General features: G+C 43.0%; 1 protein-coding gene across 4 annotated transcripts in view; it reads left to right on the forward strand.

Annotated features, from left to right (window-relative positions):
- Nucleotides 1-956: 956 nt before the first annotated feature.
- Nucleotides 957-22226, forward strand: part of FAM120A (family with sequence similarity 120 member A) — a 77824-nt gene continuing 56554 nt past the window's right edge. Inside the window, exons 1-3 of one of the 4 annotated variants that reach the window (XM_067463559.1) lie at nucleotides 957-2140; nucleotides 17068-17314; nucleotides 17855-17937. In XM_067463559.1, coding sequence (XP_067319660.1) covers nucleotides 1667-2140; nucleotides 17068-17314; nucleotides 17855-17937 — 804 coding nt within the window. In that variant the 5' untranslated portion in view covers nucleotides 957-1666. The remainder of the gene's footprint in view (nucleotides 2141-17067; nucleotides 17315-17854; nucleotides 17938-22226) is intronic. The other 3 variants (XM_067463558.1, XM_060766008.2, XM_060766007.2) reach the window with 3 other exon arrangements.

The raw sequence follows: 22226 nt of genomic DNA on the forward strand, positions 1-22226 counted from the left end.
TGGGTTTTTTTGCCTTGATATCCTGGGATATAGGACTGTGTGGAATATCAAGGGAGAAAATCCCACAATATCTGCTTTGAACTGGGTTATCTGTGTACACTGCCATATTATTTCAGGGCCCTTCCACAGTCCTATATCCCAGAATATCAAGGCAGAAAAATCCCACAATATCTGCTTTGAACTGGGTTATCTGTGTCTACACTGCCATATTATTTCAGGGCCCTTCCACACAGTCCTACATCCAGAATATCAAGGCAGAAAAATCTCAGACTCAGTTCAAACCAGATAATGTGGGGCTTTCTGTCTTGATATTTTTGGATATAGGGCTTTGTAGAAGGGTCCAGAGAATATCATAGAATCAAAGAGTTGGAAGAGACCTCATGGGCCATCCAGTCCAACCCCATTCTGCCAAGAAGCAGGAATATTGCATTCAAATCACCCCTGACAGATGGCCATCCAGCCTCTGTTTAAAAGCTTCCAAAGAAGGAGCCTCCACCACACTATCAAGGCAGAAAATCCCACAATATCTGCTTTGAGTTGGGATATCTGAGTCCACACTCAGATAATGTGGGGTTTTCTGCCTTGATATTCTGGGACACAGGGCTGTGTGGAAGGCCCCTAGTTTCCAAGATCACGTGGCGCCTGCTCCCTGGAAAGGGCCAACCCCAGCAGGCGCTTCCTGCAAGGCCAAGCTGGGTAGGCGCTTGGCCGCCTTGCAAGGTCAGAGGAGCCCGCTATGCCCCAATAGGGCGCTGCTTGCAAGCCCACTCCCCTCCTTCTCCCCCTCTCAGCCTCTCATTTCCGCTTGCAAGGAGGAGAAGGAGGAGGAGGAGGGGGAGGCCCTTCCTGGTCCAATCCCCCTCGCCGCCGACTCCTTCCCGCCTCCGAGGGCGCATGCGCGGGTTATGCAACAGGCCCGGCGCCCAGCTGCAGGGCGGCGGCAGCGGCAGCAGAGAGAGGCAGAGGGGCGGCAGGGCGGCGGAGGGCGCTGCAGGCCGGGCCGAGGGCAGGAGGGGCCTGGGGGCCTCTGGGCCTGGCGGCGGGGCAGGGAGCCGCGGGGCCCGCCTTACCTCCCTCCCTCTTTCCTTCCTTCCTTCCTTCCCTGCCCCCCCCCCCTTTCCCACCCGAAGTGGCCAAGTCCCGCCTGTTCCGCAAGAGAGAGAGAGAGAGAGGAAAAAAATAATAAAGTGGGTTGGCTTCCTGTGTGGCTCTCTCCTCCTCCTGCTCGGTGCTCCTTTCCCCTTCCTTTCCTCCTCCCTCCTTCTCTCTCTCTCTCTCTCTCTTCCCTCCCTCCTTTCCTTCCTTCCTTCCAGCTCTGAGCCATGTCTCAGTGAGAGAGAGGAGCAGCACATGGCGGGAGAAGGCGCAGGAGCAGCGGGAGAAGGCGCAGCCATGAGCCCCCCACAAATGCACACGACTCCCCCCTGAAGGAGGAGGAAGAGGAGGAGGAGGAGAAGGGAACTCCTGCTGCCGCCACCAATCACCCTCCCTGATCGCCGAGCCCCGCCACTCCACAGACCCGCCCGCCCGCTGGGGAAAGGCACTCCAGCCCGAAGCCCGGCCAGTTTCTCTTTCCCTCCTCGCTCGCTTGTCTTGCTTCCCTCCCTCTGAGGCTTCCCCCCCCGTGTCTCTCTCTCTCCCGCCCGCTGCTTCTTTCTCGGCCGCCATGGGGGTGCAGGGCTTCCAGGACTACATCGAGAAGCACTGCCCGAGCGCGGTGGTGCCGGTGGAGCTGCAGAAGCTGGCCCGGGGCAGCCTGGTGGGCGGCGGGCGGCAGAGGCCCCCGCAGACGCCGCTGCGGCTCCTGGTGGACGCTGAGAACTGCCTGCACCGCCTCTACGGGGGCTTCTACACGGACTGGGTCAGCGGCGGGCAGTGGAACCACATGCTGGGCTACCTGGCCGCCCTGGCCAAGGCCTGCTTCCACGGCAACATCGAGCTCTTCGTCTTCTTCAACGGCGCCCTCGAGAAGGGCCGCCTCCACGAGTGGGTCAAGCGGCAGGGCAACGAGCGGCAGACCGCCCAGCAGATCGTCTCCCACGTCCAGAACAAGGGCACCCCGCCGCCCAAGGTCTGGTTCCTCCCGCCCGTCTGCATGGCCCACTGCATCCGCCTCGCCCTCATCCGCTTCCACATCAAGGTAAGCAAGGAAGGAAGGAGAGGCAGGACACCGAGGAGGAGGAAAAGGAGGAACAGGCCCGCTTCCTCCTCCTCCTCCGCCTGGCACGAGGCAATGAATGACAGCCCACTCTTGCACCAGCTTCCCTTCTCCCGTGCCATCTTGCTCGCCCCCCTTTCCCCATTGCTGGGCCTTTTCCTCTGCCATCTCCCACACCAGGCCCCAAGGCTCAGGCACCAGGGAATGCCCATCCATCGTCTCCTCTCTTGCCCCCAGCCTTTCCCTCACTCATTTGCACCATCTTGAATTCCTTGCCCTGCTCTATTACTCTTTCCTTTACTTCTCCACGGCAGGGCCCTTTCCTCTGCCATCTTCCATGCCAGGCCCCATGGCTCAGGCACCAGGGAATGCCCATCCATCGTCTCCTCTCTTGCCCCCAGCCTTTCCCTCACTCATTTGCACCATCTTGAATTCCTTGCCCTGCTCTATTACTCTTTCCTTTACTTCTCCACGGCAGGGCCCTTTCCTCTGCCATCTTCCATGCCAGGCCCCATGGCTCAGGCACCAGGGAATGCCCATCCATCGTCTCTTCTCTTGCCCCCAGCCTTTTCCCCACTCATTTGCACCATCTTGAATCCCTTGCCCCTCTCTATTACTCCCTCCCTTACTTTTCCACGGGCTGGGCCCTTTCCTCTGCCATCTTCCATGCCAGGCCCCAAGGCTCAGGCACCAGGGAATGCCCATCAATCGTCTCCTCTCTTGCCCCAAACTTCCCCCCACTCGTTTGCACCATCTTGTACCCCTTGCCCTGCTCTGTTACTCTCTCCTTCCCTTCTCCACTCTGCCATCTTCCCACGGCAGGGCCCACTGCTCTGGCATGAGGGAATGCCCATCCATCGTCTCCTTTCTTGCCCCAGCCTTTTCCCCACTCATTTGCACCATCTTGTATCCTCTACCCCTCTCTGTTACCCCCTCCCTTACTTTCCCACGGCTGGGCCCTTTCCACTGCCATCTCCCACACCAGGCCCCACTGCTCTGGCATGAGGGAATGCCCATCCATCTTCGCTTCGCTTGACCCAATCTTTCCCCCACTCATTGCACCTTTTTCCGTACCATCTTGCACCCCTTATTACTCTCCCCCTTCCTTCTCCATTACTAGGCCTTGCCACCTCCCACACCAGGCCCCACTGCTCTGGCAGGAAGGAATGCCCATCTATCATGACCTCCCTTGCCCCAGCCTTTTCCCCACTCATTGCACCTTTTCCGTACCATCGTGCACGCCTTGCCCCTCTCTATTACTCTTTCCTGTCCTTCTCCACGGCAGGGCCCTTTCCTCTGCCATCTCCTGACGCCAGGCCCCACTGCTCTGGCACAAGGGAATGCCCATCCATCTTAGACTGTCTTGCCCCAGCCTTTTCCCCACTCGTTGCACCATCTTGAATCCCTTGCCCTGCTCTATTACTCTCTCCCTTCCTTCTCCACTGCTGGGCCCTTTCCTCTGCCATTTCCCAAGCCAGGCCCCACTACTCTGGCACAGGGGAATGCCTATCCATCTTTCACTTCGCTTGTCCCAGCCTTTCCCCCACTCATTGTGCCTTTTCCGTACCATCATGCACCCCTTGCCCCTCTCTATTACTCTTTCCTTTCCTTCTCCACTGCTGGGCCCTTTCCTCTGCCACCTCCCACACCAGGCCCCAAGCCTCTGACATGAAGGAATGCCCATCCATCATTGCCTCACTTCTCCAGCCATTTCCCCACTCGTTGCACCTTTTCCGTGCTCCCTCTCTCCTGTGCCATCTTACTCACCCCCTTTTCCATTGCTGGGCACTTTTCTCTACCATTTCCCACACCAGGCCCCACTCCTCTGGCATAAGGGAATGCCTATCCATCTTTGCCTCTCTTGCCCCAGCCTTTCCCCCAGGCAGGAACCAGCCAGGCCTCTAAGCTGCAAGGCTTTGCAGTGCTAATCAAGGTGATTAATTACAACATTCACACTTGACCCCAACAGACAAGACCTTGGACCTTCCACAGATATATTAAACTCCCTTGCTTGCATTTCCAATATACTTCACAAACACTGAGATGTCTGCCATAAATGTGGATAAAATGTCAGGAGAGAATGCTTCTGGAACATGGACATACTGCCCGGAAAACTCGCAGCAACCCACTTTTCCCCACTCATTGCACCTTTTCCATACCATCTTGAACCCCTTGCCTCACTTTATTATTCTCTCCCTTCCTTCTCCTCTGCTGGCCCCTTTCCTCTGCCATCGCCCACGCCAGGCCCCACTGCTCTGGCGTGAGGGAATGTCCATCCATCATCTCCTCTCCTACTCCAGCCATTTTCCCACTCACTGCACCTTTTCCGTACTATCTTACAATCCTTGGCCCACTCTATTACTCCCTTCCTCCCTTCTCCACTGCTGGGCCCTTTCCTCTGCCATTTTCCCATTCCAGGCCCATTCACCATTCTCTCCCCCCCCCCCCCCAAATCTCTTGCTTCACTCCTTTTTCCACTCATTGCACCAGTGCCCTCTTTTCCGTAACCCCGCCCCACTCTTGTCACCTTCTCTCTCCCCCAGCCCCTGCTGCCCCATTTCCTTCCCACACTCTCTCCACTCATGCACCAGCTCCCCCCCTTCTTTTGCATTCTTGCATCCCCTGTTCTGGCACAAGGCAATGCCCATCCTCCCTCTTTTGCCCCACTTCTTAGTCAGAAAGGCAAGTATTTGGATGGGAGGCCGCCAATGGATACCAGGTGCTGTAGGCTCTTTTTTTCAGAGCTGGCAAAAACCTTCCTTGGTGGCATCATCACTGTAGGATTTGTGCATCTGGACACAGCTTGAGCCTCCAGATTTGAATGGCCCCCTTTCCTGTGCCTGCCCCACTCTCTATCACTCACTCACCCCCTGTTCCACTGCAGGGCCTGTTCCACTGCTATAGTGGACCCTTTGCCCCAGTTCTCTGGCATGAAACAATGCCCATCCACCATTGCCTTTCGCCCTCCCTCCTCTTTCACCCCACTCTTTGCCACAAAGGGCCAGCCCTAGTTAGTCCTTGGATGAGAGGCTGCCAATGGATGGCCCTTGTGTTCTTTTCCAGTTCTGTGATTCTATGTTTCCAGAGGAAGGAACTGGCAAAAACCCATCAGAAGATTTCCTCCTGCCTGAGAAAGCAGTGTAGAAATTAATGCAGTTTGACACCACTTTAACGGCTGTCTTAATGCCCCTCTTTCCTGTGCCATCTTGCACCCACTGCCCCAATTTGCCATCTTTATCCTCCCTCCTTTTCTATTGTCAACCCCTTTCCAGTGCCATCATGCACCCCCAAGCCCAATTTACCATCCTTTGCTGACATTTTCCACTGTAGGCCCCTTTTCCTCTCTTTTGCCTATCAATTGCACCTTTCCTGTGCCATCTTCCGCTCCCTGGCCCACTCTGCTACCCCTTTCCTATGCCATCTCCCCACTTGATCACCGTCTCCCTCCTCTGTACCCTTTTACATTTCTTCTGCCAAGGCTCCCCTCCCTGCTTTTTCCTTGCCAAGATGGGATTGGGGGGAGGGAGAAAAAGAAAGGTTTGGGAGCTGCCCAGGCACCATTCAGTGCTCGGCTTTCTATGCTTGGAAGCCTCTGTACTGCCCTTCTTCTCTTTTTGGAAGTGAGGAGAGCAACCCTCTTAAGATGGCAGCAGATTTTGCCCCTTCTGCCGGTGTCTCTCCTGATTCCCAGAGCGAGGAGAGAACTTCTCTCTCCCTGGATCTGCAAAATGTCGTCAAAAGCTGGCAGCCTGGGAGGGGAGAGGAGGTGCTGGGAACAGGCATGCTCACTGCCGGCTCTTAATGGTTGCCCAGGCGTGGCCAAAAAGTTTAGGTTGCTTTGGGGTTGGTTGGGGACTTGGCTGTCTTTTTCTGCCTACCCCCAGCCACCAAAATAGGAAACGGCTGGGTGTCCCTTTTTGGGGTCATCAACAAGGAACACTCAATACTTTGGATCAGAAGTATTTTGGATTTTTCAAAATTTTGGAATACCTGGAGATGGAACCCATGTCTATACATACATTTTATTTATGTTTCTTATACACATAGATAGCCTGAAGGCAATTTTATATATAATACTTTAAAAGATAGTTGTGCATGAAACATTTGTGTACCATGAACCACCAGAAAGCAAAGGTGCCACTGTCTCAGCCGCCCATGTGGACAATTTTGGAGTATTTTGGAATTTCAGATCAGAGATGCTTAACCATAGTAGTTTCTTTGCCTCTTCTTAGTAACTCCAGAGCTGCAGGGTGCCCATAGCTGGCCAAGGCAAGGGTTTAGTAAGCACTTCGATGTCCTCAATCTCTATAGGGATTTTTCTATTTATACATACCTGTCAAGCTTTGAAAACCAGATGAGGGTGATCTGGAACATCCTGGAGCTTCTCAGCCACCATCCGAAGTGGCCTAATGAGTTTGTGGGACTAAATTGGGTGCTGCTGGAGCCACCATTTGCTTTTCCACTGTTTTCAAAGCTGTATTTCTACTTAGATTTTTTTACATGTAAAACCCAAATGTTTAGCCTTGAGCCTGCTTGCCCAAGACCTTTAGATCTTTATTTTTCATTATTTTAGAATCCTATTTCTGTGGTTATGATAGTACAGAGTGCAGAGGGAACTTAGTTGCTCACTATTTAATATGTCTGATTTAGAGTTCGAATATGAGCAAGTAGCCAAACCAATCTGCAAGAGTTCTTCTCCATATCTGCCTAGTTAATGTTTGAAATGTGTGCAATTTGCTTATCTTGAAAACTCCATGTTGTTCCAGGGACATTGTTCTGATAAGATTTTTTTTAAATAATGTTCCTTACTAGTCTTCTAGAAATAAATGTGTTGTTTGTTTTTTTTAAATCATTTTCTGCATCTTGTCTCACTTTGAACTAGACAGGGAGAAATTCTGGACATACGTTTTACTAATGAAAACAGAGTCAGCAACAAGTTGTTTAATAAATGTACATTACAAGGGAAGTGTGGTTTCACCACCATTAAGGCTCAAAATCTAGAACTCCCATGAAAGGCTGGCCATAAACAAGTGGAATATACTTTGATTAAAGTATCCATATTTCAGAAAAACTACTCTTCATATATCTTTTTATAATAAAAAAAAACACAAGCACATATACAACTGCTGTGGTGAAACTGGACAGGGATAATAGTTTTAAGTTTCACTTGGATTACTGTCTGGCCTTGGTTGTCTTTATATTAATGTCAAACAGGGTCCCTTTGATGACTGAGCCTTATTTTTCAGAGTTGAAAGAACTAGGTAATAGTTTTCTCTGATTAAATTTTAACTAATATTCTTCCCACTTTTGTCATCAAAGTGAAATCTGTTCTTGAACTCGTATAACTCTTGCATTATTTCGCTTAAACTTTTCATAAACAAGAAATAAAAATGTTGAGCATGTTCATAAGTAGTTGGAGACTTTTTCTCAGGTCCGATGCATAGTATAGTAAGTATTACGTGACCTTCAGAGCCAGCCTTGTAATCAGAGATTAATGTTACCAGGCCTTTGTACTGTCTTTTTGGCAGATTACACCATTCCTATAACTAGGACAAAGAACTTTTTTTCTGTATTGGGTGGGAGAGAGAAAATACAGTTTAAAATAACTTTTGGAGATTTGTTTTTTCCTGAGTTCATTTCAATGGAGTGAAAGAAAACCTATATTTCCCCTCCCTGGGCTTCAGTCGAGGGACTTTTATGGCTTGGAAAGTATGCTTTCAGGCCTAGAAGCCATTGTGCATTTTAGAGAGGCAGTGATACTTCAGACTAAGTTGATAGTGGAAGTCCCTCCCCTTGTTTCAGTTGTAACTGGTAAGAAATTTCATAAGCGTACAAGTTGACAGCTCTAGTGTAGTGATTGGCCTATGGGAATGACAGACATGAAGTGAAGTACGGCAGTGAACAAGTTAGACTGCTCTGTTCGTGTCGGCTGGTTAAATTCTTCTCTATGGAAGTGGAGAGCTGTTAAGTGCAACCACACTCTTCTCGGGTAACTTAATCAGATGTGACGTGCATTTCTAATAAAGGAGGGACTGGTGGAGGTTAGAAACTTGTCTGTACAGTATTCCATGCACACAAAAAAATCACAATGCTCACTGACAAACGGTCTTGGTTGGAGTAAATCATTGGTTAGACAGAGCGTTGAGCAGAAATTTTCCTGGAAGAAAGGCCTTTCCATCACATAGTTCATATTCTTGCCTAGAAAGATAAAAATACATAGCAAATGTTTCCATACTCCCCTCACAGACTGAAATATTTTCCCCGCATTTCTGTACATAAAAAGTGTAATAGTGATAGTTAGATAATACTGCAATGTCAAATTGAACCTTTGGTAGTTATGAATTTGTTTCTCAACTCATAATAAAACCTAGGTTGAACATGATTTGTTTATGTGGCTGAAATGTGGCCTACATTAAGACTTTTGTTGCCCAAATATTGCCTTTGTTTTCTGGACTAGATTTTCTGCTTTATTTTGTCTTCTTTCATGAGACTTGTCAAAGGTTGTCTTTTTCTTTTTAATATTTGTATTTGAATACAATTCTAGTAAGCTCTGCTTTATCCTTGTTCAAAGAGATGAAAGCTATAGTAGGGCTACCTCTTTTTTGATATAAGCCCTATTTTTAGCTTGCACAGATATTGTAGTTTGAACTATTTTGGGTAGAACACAGTTATTCTCCATTTTATTCTTACATATATTTGCATATCTCTGTATTTGCATATCTCAGCCTTCAGGCAAAATTATGAGTGCTGTAAATGGAGAAATGGTGTTGACATTTAGTCACTCCGTTTGATATTGATTAGTATTGTGAATCACTACATGAATCACCTGTGATTTATAAAAACCTAATAATTATAATTTATTGAAAAATAAAGTGAATTTAGTCAGGCTTCTAACTAAAGTAAGAATGTATATATGGTGAATAGATTTTTATGCTGCTAGGTAAAGTGAGGTAATTTTGGGTAAACATTTAGAAGTTTCAAGTGACTTTTCTGGTGAATTGCATGCTTATTGGATAAAATGGAACTGGAGATTATGCACGTTTTAATTTTTTTTATTTGTGTATTCAGATTATGAAATAGTCGTAAACTGTTGCTTAGTATTCAACACAGCACCAGCATATCTGTATATAATATCCTGTTTTTTTAAAAAAAATGGAAAGTTTCACAAAAGTACAAATAAGAATTGCTTTGCTATTCATAGCATACACTTAATAAAAGACATCGTAGTGTTGAATTATGTTGTCCATTTTTTTAAAGCTAGTCTATAAAGTTTGTTTTCTACTCAGGTTTTAGTTGCCATTGCTGCATATATTTGAGCCATGTAGGATGTCAAAATTAAATCAGGTGTCAGGACATTGGGACAGTATATATGGTAGATGAAGTGTGGAAATGAGCAGACTCCTTTTTTTCCTTACGAAAATGTGAAAGGAGCAAGCAAGATGGACTGGGCCTACAAATGATAGGCTTGTTTATGTGCGTGTGGAAACTACTGCAAGTGCAAAACATTTTTGAGATTAGGCTATGAAGGACACAATCCTGCTAATTCCCTATGATGATGATCAGAGATTGCTTTACATTTCTTTGACATCAGAGGCTCTTGGCTATGACATGTGACATGCCTTTTCAGTTATGATGCCCAAGTTTGGAATTTTCTAATGTGGGAGGTATAATGAGTCTTTTTCTTGGCATTTTGGTGTGCTACCAGAGTAGTTTTATCACTACTTGATGTCATCAAAAACCGTAAAATCTGTCAACTTTTAAACTGAATTTTGATGTTTTTAATAAATGTAATGTTTTTTAAAACCCAATTGTAAGTTTCTTTTTTATACAAAAAGCTCTCAAAATAACATATCAAAAGATACCTAATTCAAGACCTGAAATTAGGCTAACCCTCTTTCTGTGTGAAATAGAAAAACATGCAAAGGCTAGGAAATAAATGTCTTGTGTGGTAAAGGATTACAAATAACATACTGGCTGCATTAGGCATCATTCTATATCACAAACATTCTTTATGACCCCCAAGTCCACATGCACTGCTAGATGGTGAGTTGGATGCCAGTGAGACAGTGAATTCAACTTGGTTTATCTCCCAGGGTGCAGTTACACTGTAGAATTAATGCAGTGTTGAAATTATTTTAGGTACCATGGCTCAATGCTATGGAAGCACAGGAGTTGTGTTTTTTTAATAAAGTATTCAGTTTCCTCTTCCAAAAAGTGCTGGTTTCTCACTAAACTGCAACTTCCACAGAATTCCATAGCATTGAGCCATGGCAATTAAAGTGGTGTCAACAATGCATTAATCAGTGAGTAAATCCTGCTGGGAAAAAGGATTATCCTTGACTCTCCATCCAACTCTGGCAACTATGGGACTCCAATTGTCCTAGGAAGTTTGGAGGATAGGGATCAATTCTCTTACACACTTGCTTTCCCACCATCATAGACCTCCCAACATGCCCTCACTCTTACTGTTAAGTGGAATTTGGGGAGTTGTGACCCTGCTGACATAAGGGCAAGAGCAATCTGGTATGATGAGAATGAGCTACATCCAGCCTCAGGTTGTTCAAAGTCTCACGCTCTTCTTGTAAGACTATGATATGCTTGCTTCCAGTTTTAATCATGGTTTCATGTGATGAAACTTATTTTTTTATTTACTTTATTTATATCCCACCCTCCTCTACCCCGAAGGGGACTCAAGGCAGCTTACAATCGCACCTCCACGGTGCCACGGTACCTTAAAATATAACAATAGCAGCTAAAAACATAAGTTAAAATTAAGACATAGTAAACATAATTAAAATACATTTCATTGAACCTTGCCATCCAGAGTCAGATTCTAAGGCCATTCCAAGGTCACATTTCACATTTTTCATAATAGTATTCCTGTTGTCTTAGCCTTGTTCTTAACTATGAGCCATTTGTAAATTGGATGTTTGTTACCCACGGACTGCCTATAGTTATAAGATAGAAAAAGTTTTCCTTTAGGACAAAGTACAGTGAGAGTGTATACTGTATATAGTTGTGTATATATCCAACCTCATGTATAATAGTAATAATAATAAAGTCTCACAGTCCTAGAAGTTTGGGAAGTGTTCAGCTTGTGATTTTGTGATACGAAATCCAGCATATACATCTTGTTTGTTGTGACATACTGTGTTTTTGTGACAGTAAAATAATAATATAATCTGGGACTAATCAAACTAATCTGGGACTTCTGTATTCAGACTGACAGAGTTTTGGAGTACAATACTCCTGACCTCATGATCGTGAAAAAAAGTATGGATCGTATGGATCATTGATGTTGCAATCCCAAGTAACAGCAGAATTGACGAGAAGCAACTGGAAAAGCTTACATGATATGAGGATTTAAAGATCGAATTGCAAAGACTCCAGCACAAGGCAGTAAAGGTGATCCCAGTGGTGATCGGCACACTGGGTGCAGTGCCTAAAGACCTTGGCCTGCACTTAAACACAATCGGCGCTGACAAAATTACCATCTGTCATCTGCAGAAGGCCACCCTACTCAGATCTGCACGCATTATTTGCCAGTACGTCACACATTCCTCGACACTTGGAAAGTGTCTGACGTGTGATTAAATACAAAAGCCAGCATAGTGACCTTATTTACTGTTTAATAATCTTGTTGTGTATCAAATAGTAGTAGTAGTAGTAATAGTAATAATAATAATAATTTTATTTCTTACCTCTTCTCATGGCTCGAGATGGGTTACAGAATCAATAAAACACATAAACATTGCAAAAACACTACAGATGCATGTATTAAAATGTATTCCTATAAAAGCTACATATAACATACATATTAAATACACAAAATAGAGATTAACAAAGGACACACATTTAAAATTCATGATTAAAGACTTTCTGGGTAGGCCTACCGGAAGAGAGAGGTTTTACATGGTTTTTAAATTCTGACCGCTGATTTAGCTGTCGGAGTTCTTTTGGGAGGTCATCACAGTCATGGGATGGCTGATGAAAAGGTCCTCTGGGTGGTGGTTGCTAGTTGAGTTCTGGCTGGTTGGTGCAGACGGCCCTCAGAGGACCTCAGTGTTCGGGGCAGATTGTATGGGAGAAGGCGATCCTTCAGGTAATCTGCACCCAAATCATGTAGGGCTTTAAAGGTCAAAACCAACACTTTCTACTTGGCCTGGAACCTAATTGGTACATAGGTAACTCAATTTAAAGCTCATTGCAGAAGTCCAACCCTGAGGTTTCCTGTGCATTCACTACCATCTTCAGGTCCTCCAAATCTAGGAAGGGGAGCAGCTGGTTTATCAGCCAAAGCTGATAGTAAGCACCCCTGACCATCTATCTGGGCTGACATTTAGAGAGAGGGATCCAAGACCATGGCCAAGCTGCGAACACAGTCTTTCAAGGGAAGTGTAACCTCGTCCAGAATTGGTTGACACATCTCCATCTACAGATTAGGACCCTTGATGGCAAGCACCTCTGTTTTGTCTGGATTCAGTTTCAATGTGTTCATTGAGGGCAGATTGTATGGTCAAAATTATGGATTTTGATATAACCTGTGGATAAATTGAGGGTCATTTCACAAAGAGTGAAAAATACCAGTGCCAACTCAGGAGGCCATTTGCCAATAGAACACTATCATCATTTGCCAATGCAGTCATTCAAACAGGCACCATCATGGGGAGAGTACAAAGGATTGGTGCTTCATTTAGGTTTTCCCAGGATGGACTATATTTTGCATTTTGCAAGTCTACTCAGAGATGGGAATGGTTCTCTTTCTTTTGTACAAGTTAAGGTGCAGTACTCACACTGACCTGTGGACACAGTGACCCATGTTGGGGGTTTGACATTTTTATTAAAATGTCTAGGCTTATACATGAACATAGACGGTACCTAGATTTCACACTTCATTGCACTTCTAGTAGTATTGTTGAGCCCAAGACAACCTGTGTTTGTTGAAAAAGAGAACTGCTGCATCACTGCCCAATTTCAGTGGTCAGAAGTGCAGCAGCAGATTTGGTGTCAACACTGGCAGGATTTGAGAAGTAGGCAAGTCTTTCGTTGCTCATCCCTGCTTAAGTGCACAAGCTAAGTCTGCAATCCTACATCTAGTTACTTAGAAGTAATCTCCTTTGAACTCCTTTGATCTCCCCCTATAAACCGGCATGGGCTCTAATATCCTCCGGGGAGGCCCTCCTCTTGCTTCCACCACCATCACAAGCATGGCTGGTAAGGATGAACGAGCAGGCCTTCTCTGTGGTGGCTCCCCGACTAAAAAACACCCTCCCCAGGGAGATTAGTCAAGCCCCCCCCACACTGTCTTTCTTTCAAAGGGATCTGAAAACCTGGATGTTCCAGGTGGCATTTGAGAATGACTAGTTCCTAGTTATAAATGCCCAGTCCCTAAGTCACTAGATAGTACTCTGTTTTGCACTTCATCCACTTCCCTGGCCCTATGGTGCGCTGTTTGCACTGTTCCTTGCCCATCCCTTTTATAGCTTGGCCACGCCTATTTTAGTAATACTGGTGATTGGTTTTGTTGAATCTAGTCTGATGGTGCTTCAATGCAATCTGTCTTTTACTTATATGTTTAGTGTGTTTTTATTTGGGTTGTTATATTTTATAATGCTCCTATTTTAAGATATTTTATGGATTGTTTTTTTTCTTTTATTTCTTGTGGATATTTTGTCCCATATGTAAGCTGTACCAAGGTCATTTGGGGAGATGATAGTGGGATATGAGAATAAAATTATTATTATTATTATTATTATTATTATTATTATTATTATTATTATTTTACTGACACAAAACACAATATGTCACAGCAAATGAGACATATATGCTGGATTTCATATCACAAAATCACAAGTCGAACACTTCCCAAGCATCTAGGACTGTGTGATGTATTTTCAAATGATGCGCACACATCTAAGTAAGGTGGCCTTTTGCAGTTGACAGATCGTGATTTTGTCAATGTTTATTGTTTCCAAATGCCAGTTGAGATTTTTTGGCACGACACCCAGTGTGCTGATTACCACAGGGACCATTTGTACTGGTTTATGCCAGACCCTTTGCTGTTTGATTTTGAGGTCCTGATAACAGCTGAGATTTTCCTGTTGTTTTTCCTCAATGCGACTGTCACCTGGTATGGTGACATCAATAATCTAAAAAATTTATTTTCCACAATGTCTGGTGTATTGTGTTCCAGATCTTTGTCAGTCCGGATTCGAAAGTCCCACAGTATTTTTGCATGTTCATTTTCCACTACCTTTGCAGGTTTATGATCCCACCAGTTCTTTACTACTGGCAGGTGGTACTTGTGACATAAGTTCCAACGAATCATTTGGGCCACATAATTGTGCCTTTGTTTGTGGTCTGTCTGCGATTTTCTTGCAGCAGCTGTGAATATGTTCAATGGTTTCAGCTTCCTTGCACAGTCTGCATTATTATTATTATTATTATTATTATTATTATTATTACCATATTTCACTGCATTATAGCCACACCTTCTCCCCCTTTTTTGTGGGAGGGGGATGACTATGATGTGGGGAAATAATTTTGCAGTTGTTTGGCTTCCCTACACTTCCAGCCGAAGGAAACCCCATGACTGCCAAGCTGCTGCGGGAAAGCTACAAAGCCTCTTTTGGCTGCTGCCAGCTGGGAGGGGTCTTGGAGTTCTCTCCTTCTGACTGGCCCACCTGCATGCCTCTCCCCTCCGAGCTATCAGTAATAATCACACATTCTTTTCCCTTCCCCCCTTTTTAAGGTTCGTGATCCCCTCCCTTAACCCCCAACTCTTTTCTGCTCCCCTTTTCCCATTCTATTTTAGATATTGTAATAAATGTGTTTACGAATTAAAAATTATTCAAAATAAAATAATAATAATAACACATTCTTTCATAATAGTCACACCTGTCAATTGCGGGCATGACTATTATACGAGGAAAACAAACATACCATTTTTGACATCTCCAAAGGGGCGACTATTACGCGATGAAATATGGTGATAAGGGAAGAACTGAAAGATTCCTATATCACAATAAAGTAGTTCAATGTGAACTTGGTCAGCAAAACTAACTATATGCACAATGAAACAAGATCAAGTAAGTTTTCCAAAAAGTCAGCAAAAACATCTAGAACTTTCTAGAGGCCATTTCACAAATCCTTCCATAATAGATTCGGGAATGAGTTTTTCTTTCACTAGCCTCTATTTTTTTGTAGGATTTCCATTTTGGTAACCAGCATTATAGACCTGTACTTTTAAAATGCTGTGGGGGAACCGGGTAGGTGGCGTTGTTTGCACTTGCTTATAAGGGATTTTGGAAGCAGTTGCTGCTTACGTTATCTATTGCAAGTGGGCACACATGGATCTGTTAGGGCAAAATTCCACTCTTTCCAAAATCAAGAACTTTTGCATTGTTTAATGCAAACATGTTTCTGTAATCCAACACTGAAAGTCTCTCTTTTTGTATCCATCTCTCCATCTTCCCAATTTTGATGGTTCTAAAAAAACTTAAAGGAGAAAAGGGGTTGGGTGGACATGAAAAGGCTGAAAAAGAAGGTAGCTACCATATTGTTTATTGACTGGTGTATGCATGTATTTCAGCTTATGTAGATCACCAGAACATTATTTGCTTCTAGAGGTATCTGGACACTTATCTGTGACCTAAATCTGTTTAAATGCTATTTTGTTCAGCAAAACCGACCTACAGTAAAGGACATATTTGTAACTTGAGTATCTTGCTTAGTATTCTAGGAATTATACTGAAAGGGGCGAACGAAAGTCTAAATAATTTGTAGTTCAAAGGACACTTGTACTGATTTTCCAAAGGCTTTCAATTAAGTTACTATGTTGGATGAAAGCTATGCCCTAAAGTCTGTTGGTTGCTATAACAACCAGTTAATAGGTCTGCTTGAACATATTTGCATTTCAAATTGAAAACTTGGTTTAAGTTTAAATGTGTTTTTTAAATTTAAATCAATATAGTAACCTACACCAATTACTCTTGAGTGAATAACCAAATACCTGCTATATGTTACATATAATTTAATATCAATTATTACTTTTATATCTTTTTGCTGCCTTTCAGCAGAGTGAATTTGAAAACATGTCAATCAAATCATAAAAACAAGTGATGAGTCTTGGAAGTCTTAGCCAAATCCACTGTAATTCAACAAAACTATGAAACCTGCTGAAAACACCTTTGCATCGAACAACATTTTACTTTCTGCTGTTTTTACCTGGTTCCTTTTTTACTAAGATTTTCTCAAAATTCTAAAATTAAAAATTCACAGAGCACATAATGCAGTAATAGAGATGTTATGGTGTATATGTACTCTTGACCACAAACTGGAGAAGGGTTGTTGTTTTTTTTCCTGCTGAGCTCCCAGTTGCAGAAGGTTAAAATAGACACTGTTAACCCTCTTAGCAGCTAATTAATTGGAAGTATATGTTCTTGTAAATGTCTGCTATGCGAAAGTGGACATGTATGTTTTTGAAATGGGCTGGAGGGATAGAAGTTGGGAATCTGGATTGTTACTTCCCTTTTAGGTCTTTGGCACAATCAGGAATACCTGCCAAACTTCTGTGGCTCCTTTGACAATCCCATCAAGTGTAAAGAAAACAATTTTTGGAACGCTGTTCATTTCAATGAGAAAATCTCTGATGTACTTATAAGTTTAGATAGGCAGGTATTCAGAAAAGCACCAAAATTTGGTTGAAGGCAGCATTCCATATTTTGTGTCAGTGCTTTACTACATAGGGTTCATTAAGCCAGGGCTGGACATTCTTAGTATTTAACTTGGTTTTATCCTAATAGCATTAGCATTTTTAACATGTTAAATTCATACTTTTCAGAAATTAATACAGTTTGTTATTAACTTTTTGTGCATTTTTTCTCCCTTCCCTTATTTTTTAAACATAGGTTGCACAGAGCATTGAAGATCACCATCAAGAAGTAATTGCTTTTTGCCGAGAAAAGGGTTTCCACGGCTTGGTTGCATATGATTCAGATTATGCTTTGTGCAACATCCCTTACTATTTCAGTGCACATGCCCTAAAACTGAGCCGTAATGGAAAAAGCCTCACGACAAGCCAATACCTGATGCATGAAGTTGCCAAGCAACTGGACCTGAATCCAAATCGGTTTCCTATTTTTGCTGCTCTTTTAGGTAGGTGGAATGACACATGGACTTCCACATTTAAAATGATCTTTTAAAAGAGTTACTTGAAAGACTGTGTTTTTCTATACATATTTATGTGATATTTGTCATCTGTGATTTGTGTGTTTAAACCTGTGAATTCCATTGTATATATAAGTACAATGTAGACAAGAAATCCATATCTGTTACCTGATGCCAAGGACTTTTACCTGTGAGTAATAACCAGATGGTTAGGGAGGTATCCAAAATAGGGCCACATTACTAGAAAATGTTTGCTTGGCAGCACAACTAAGGGAGATATGTAGAAGTTGATTTCTGATAAGCATGCTTCTGGATTGGAAGTTACTAAGAAAATATACATATAAATACTTATTACTGTATTCTCTCATTGAAACTTCATCAATTGGAAGTAAAATCTGAATTTGATTAATGTTTAACTCAGACTTAATGCCAGTGTTGCTTCAGCGTGGTTTTGTAAAACAATAAACATATGATACCTGTGCTTCTATAAAGCATACAGTCTTAAATGTTGCATTTTGTATATTCTAGGTAATCATATTCTACCTGATGAAGATTTGGCTTCATTTCATTGGAGTTTACTGGGTCCAGAACATCCACTAGCATCCCTTAAGGTATAACATTAATTAATATAACATCAGGTCTTTAAAAATAAGTTAGAATAAAAATGAGTCATTATAATGTTGTCCATTTTTTCAGTATTGGAACTTTCCAACTTTGAACATGGGGTGCCTCCAGGTAAAGATTGACCCACAGTCCCCTTAATTTACAGTATAGTTCCAGAACTTCAAAAGGATTATGTTAGATTATAAATGATACTAATAGATGGAGTGGAGCCCCAGGTGGCACAGCGGGTTAAAACACTGAGCTGCTGAACTTGCTGGTCAGCGGTTTGATTCCGGGGAGCGGGGTGAGCTCCCATTGTTAGTCCCAGCTTCTGCCAACCTATCAGTTCGAAAATATGCAAATGTGAGTAGATCAATAGGTACCCCTCTGGTAGGAAGGTAGCGGCGCTCTATGCAGTCATGTTGGCCACAAGAGATCTACGGACAACACCGGCTCTTCAGCTTAGAAATGGAGATGAGCATCGCCCTCCAGAGTCAGACACAACTAGACTTAATGTCAAGGGTAAACCTTTACCTTTACTTAATAGGTGGAGTTAATTTTAATTTTATTTTTCATGTTATCACAGTAGTACCAGTAATATGCTTCAGAACTGACTGTATTTTTCCTCATATTCATTTGGTTGCTATTTAGCTGTGAGGGAATAGCAGTTCTTTTAATCTTATATACCCTTGTATTTGACAATGTGGCTACGACTTCTGGAAATTACCTCTAAAGGTTCCTCACCTCTACTTGAACGCACAGTGTTGTACAGTTGCTTTAACGAAGAACTAAAAATGCTAAATAGGGTGCTACCTCCACCTCCTCTGCAAAGTTTGTGATGGTTTAGGTATGAGAAAGAACACCCTTAGGGCCATTCCAGATATCCCAGGATCCGATCCCAGGTTTTCTGTTTATCCCAGATTATCTGGCAGTGTGGACTCATATCATCCAGTTTAAAGTAGAAAACCTGGGAAGCTTATTTTGGGAGCTTGAAAGATCTGCTTAGGACTGTTTTCCTTTGCTACATAGTAGAAAAAATATTATTAGTCAATACTATAAAAACTAGTTTTGTGAGGGTAATACATAATCAGATCTCACAAAGCATCAATGGTGGAAGATGAAGAAATGATAGTTATTTAGACATGAGAAATAACTTCCCGGCTTTATAACATCATGTCACTTTGTCAGCCCGTATAAACGCCTTATAGAAAACAGTCCTTGCAATTAAGTTAACATCAGGGCGAAGGCATAACAGGAATTTTTGACCAGTTAAATTCACCTTATCCTTCATTGCAGTTGTGTAATGTTTTTATGTTGGTTGATTGAACAAGTCTATTCTCTAGAAAAGCATCTTGATCAAGACTGCTTTTCAGATAGTGCATGTGGGAGAAGCCATCCGATACTAGCAGCCGAGGCCTTAGCTTGTTTATTTGGAAATAGGTTTTGCTAACTTTAGTGGAATTTGCTTTCAATTGAGCGTGTTTTAGGATTGTTTACTAAAACTGAAGGTTGATTCAACATTATGGTTTTTGCAGGGTGCTGGAATTATTTTTCTCTCTCCCTACCCCTCTTTTTTGAGTGATCGTTTATATTGTTTCACAATCAACTAAAAAATAAAATAATTTTGGAAAAGAGCCATCCTTGGTTTCTCCAACCTTCAGTATCACGACCCATGACATCCAAAGCTATCACATGTAGATAGGCTGCTACGAATCTGCATGCAGATTGCTGGTGTTCACTTTCATTTATTTTAAATACTGTGAGTAGTGTCATGTCATTCACCATTTGATTGGAACATGAATCAAATTGCTTTAGTGTGCATGAGTGTATGTTTTATTTTCACATAGTCTCGCCAAAGTTATTCAGTACAACTGGCCATTGGCAATGCATTGTAAAGGAGTTCAGAGGTACTGTGTGTGCTGGTTTGTGTCTTAATCTCCTGTTACGTATCCCAATGCAAAAGTAGAGAAGCTTTTTCCTGCCTCTTAAGCCAACTAGCAATTTAGAAAAAAACAGATGTAAATCTTGCTGATTTGGTTGGTTCCCCATCAATTGTACAAAGCACAGATCAAGCCCATGAATTCAGGAACATACTGCAAAACAATTTCCTGGGCCGCAAAGCACTAGACTGATGCCATATGCAACAAACAGGTGGGGGGAGGGGTAGAAAGGCAGAACTTTGCCACAGCAGAACAGCACCACCACGCACACAAGATGGAAGACAAAAGGCAAACAACAAGGCTTGGCCCAAGGCGCGGCTGGGAGGGAATCAGAGCACCCGCACACCCTCACTCACACAAAGCCAAACAGTGGGAAGCCACCACTGTATATTATATTTTGCCTTTGCTTACTCCAATTCTTTAATAAAGGTTTCTTTCACTGCCACCAGTTTATTATTTCATTAGCTGGAATGTTCATAAAGTCACACAAATACTTTAATTGGAATAAAACAGGAAAATATTTCTTTTGAACTGTCAATAAGCATAATGGTTGCAGGATAATTTGTCAGGCTATTCTTGTTACAGAGGATGGTACTTCTATCTTGAGTTTCTTTAAAAGTTCCACACACAGAAATTCAATCAGGAATCTTTTAAAACCTTTTGAAATCTCCCCTTCTCCCATAGCACTCTAAACACTATAGAGGCCTATTAACTATTATTCCTCAAAGAGGTTTCTTTTATATAACAAACAGTTCCCAAATCTCTCCTTTCCTCCTTCCTTCCCCCCTTCAAAACACCTGGTCCTTCTTCCCACCATAATCCTAACAACTTAAAAATGGCTGCTTTCTTCTTCTCTTTTTCTCTGGCTCCGCCCATCTCTAGCTACTAAGCTTTTCCCTCCAATTTTATCAGCCATTAAGACTGCACTTCTGCCTTAGAGATTGCCTGATTGCTCCACCCCTCAGTTCTGCTTAGCTTTAGCAAGCTGGGCCTGGCTTCTGCCTTTTACACCAATTTTTACACCAGCTCTTCAAGGTAGGCTAATCCGTTACACCATACATCACTTTCTTAGGTTTTAAATAGCCTCTTAACTTTTCACATGGGTGGAAAATAACAATAGAAGAAGGTTGCAGGCAGGATGGAGAACCTCTTTATTGGCGAGTTTTAGTTGGCCAGATGGACAGGCAAATAAAACATCCAAGGTGGCCAAGCAGGTAAGCTGAGCCATGTGCAATACAGATTGGTAAAACAGTTTAAAGTCCACTAGCAAATCGGATACAAGACACCTATTGTAGTAACTTCATAATTAAGGAGGCTGTGAAAGGGCCAGGCATATGTGTTGTTGAAGTATCTCCCAGAGAGAGGAAATCTTCTTACAATAGAATGGATTAATCTGTTAAAGGAGTTTTATTCCTCCCATTGAGATTCACATACAGTTTTGTTTTTAACATAGATGAAATATACCATGGTAGGTAGAGGGCCTAGTATATGTTTAACAATACCTGTAAAAGCAGGAATTGGCTTTTTCTCTACAGAGTTAACTTGCAGCATATTGAACATTCCTCCTTTTGTCATGGGGACTAGCGTTGATGGTGAAAGAATGGAGGGATAACATGTTTCAGGATATTAGAAGCCATGGTGGAGGGAGTTTCTTTGGATCAGTCTTTCTTGGGGAAGATATTAAAACTTGAGTAAATGCAGACATTATTTGGTCAGTATTAGCATTCTTTTGCTATTTTAAACACAAGAAATGACATTTTATATTTTCTGACTTCTACTCAAGTTTTTTTTTTTTTTTTTGTTGTGTCAGGAGCGACTTGAGAAACTGCAAGTCGCTTCTGGTGTGAGAGAATTGGCCGTCTGCAAGGACGTTGCCCAGGGGACTCCGGGATGATTTGATGTTTTTATCATCCTTGTCGGGGGCTTCTCTCATGTCCCCGCATGAGAGCTGGAGCTGATAGAGGGAGTTCATCCGCCTCTCCCCGGATTCGAACCTGCGACCCGTCGGTCTTCAGTCCTGCCGGCACAGGGGTTTAACCCACTGCACCACCGGGGGCTCCTTCTACTCAAGTGACAGCTTGAGAATATTAGTACTAATATTTTTGTTAGTCAGCACTTAGCGGTAGGGGAGTAAAAAGCAAGGCGATAAACTACACATTTTCTGTTGTATACATTTGTAATTTTCTTCTTCTTAAACTACTTTCATATGAGCTGTTCTACATGAGACATGAGATATATACTTATTTAATGAAGAAAAAATGTTGACAGTTAAAAACTTTTATTAGGGGTTACTTTTGTTAACTTTATACATCTTGGCATATATTCTGGGGGTGACGGAATGGGCAGAAAAATGTCAT

Source organism: Anolis sagrei, chromosome 2, assembly GCF_037176765.1.
Source record: "Anolis sagrei isolate rAnoSag1 chromosome 2, rAnoSag1.mat, whole genome shotgun sequence".
In the NCBI taxonomy this organism is placed as follows: Eukaryota; Metazoa; Chordata; class Lepidosauria; order Squamata; family Dactyloidae; genus Anolis; species Anolis sagrei.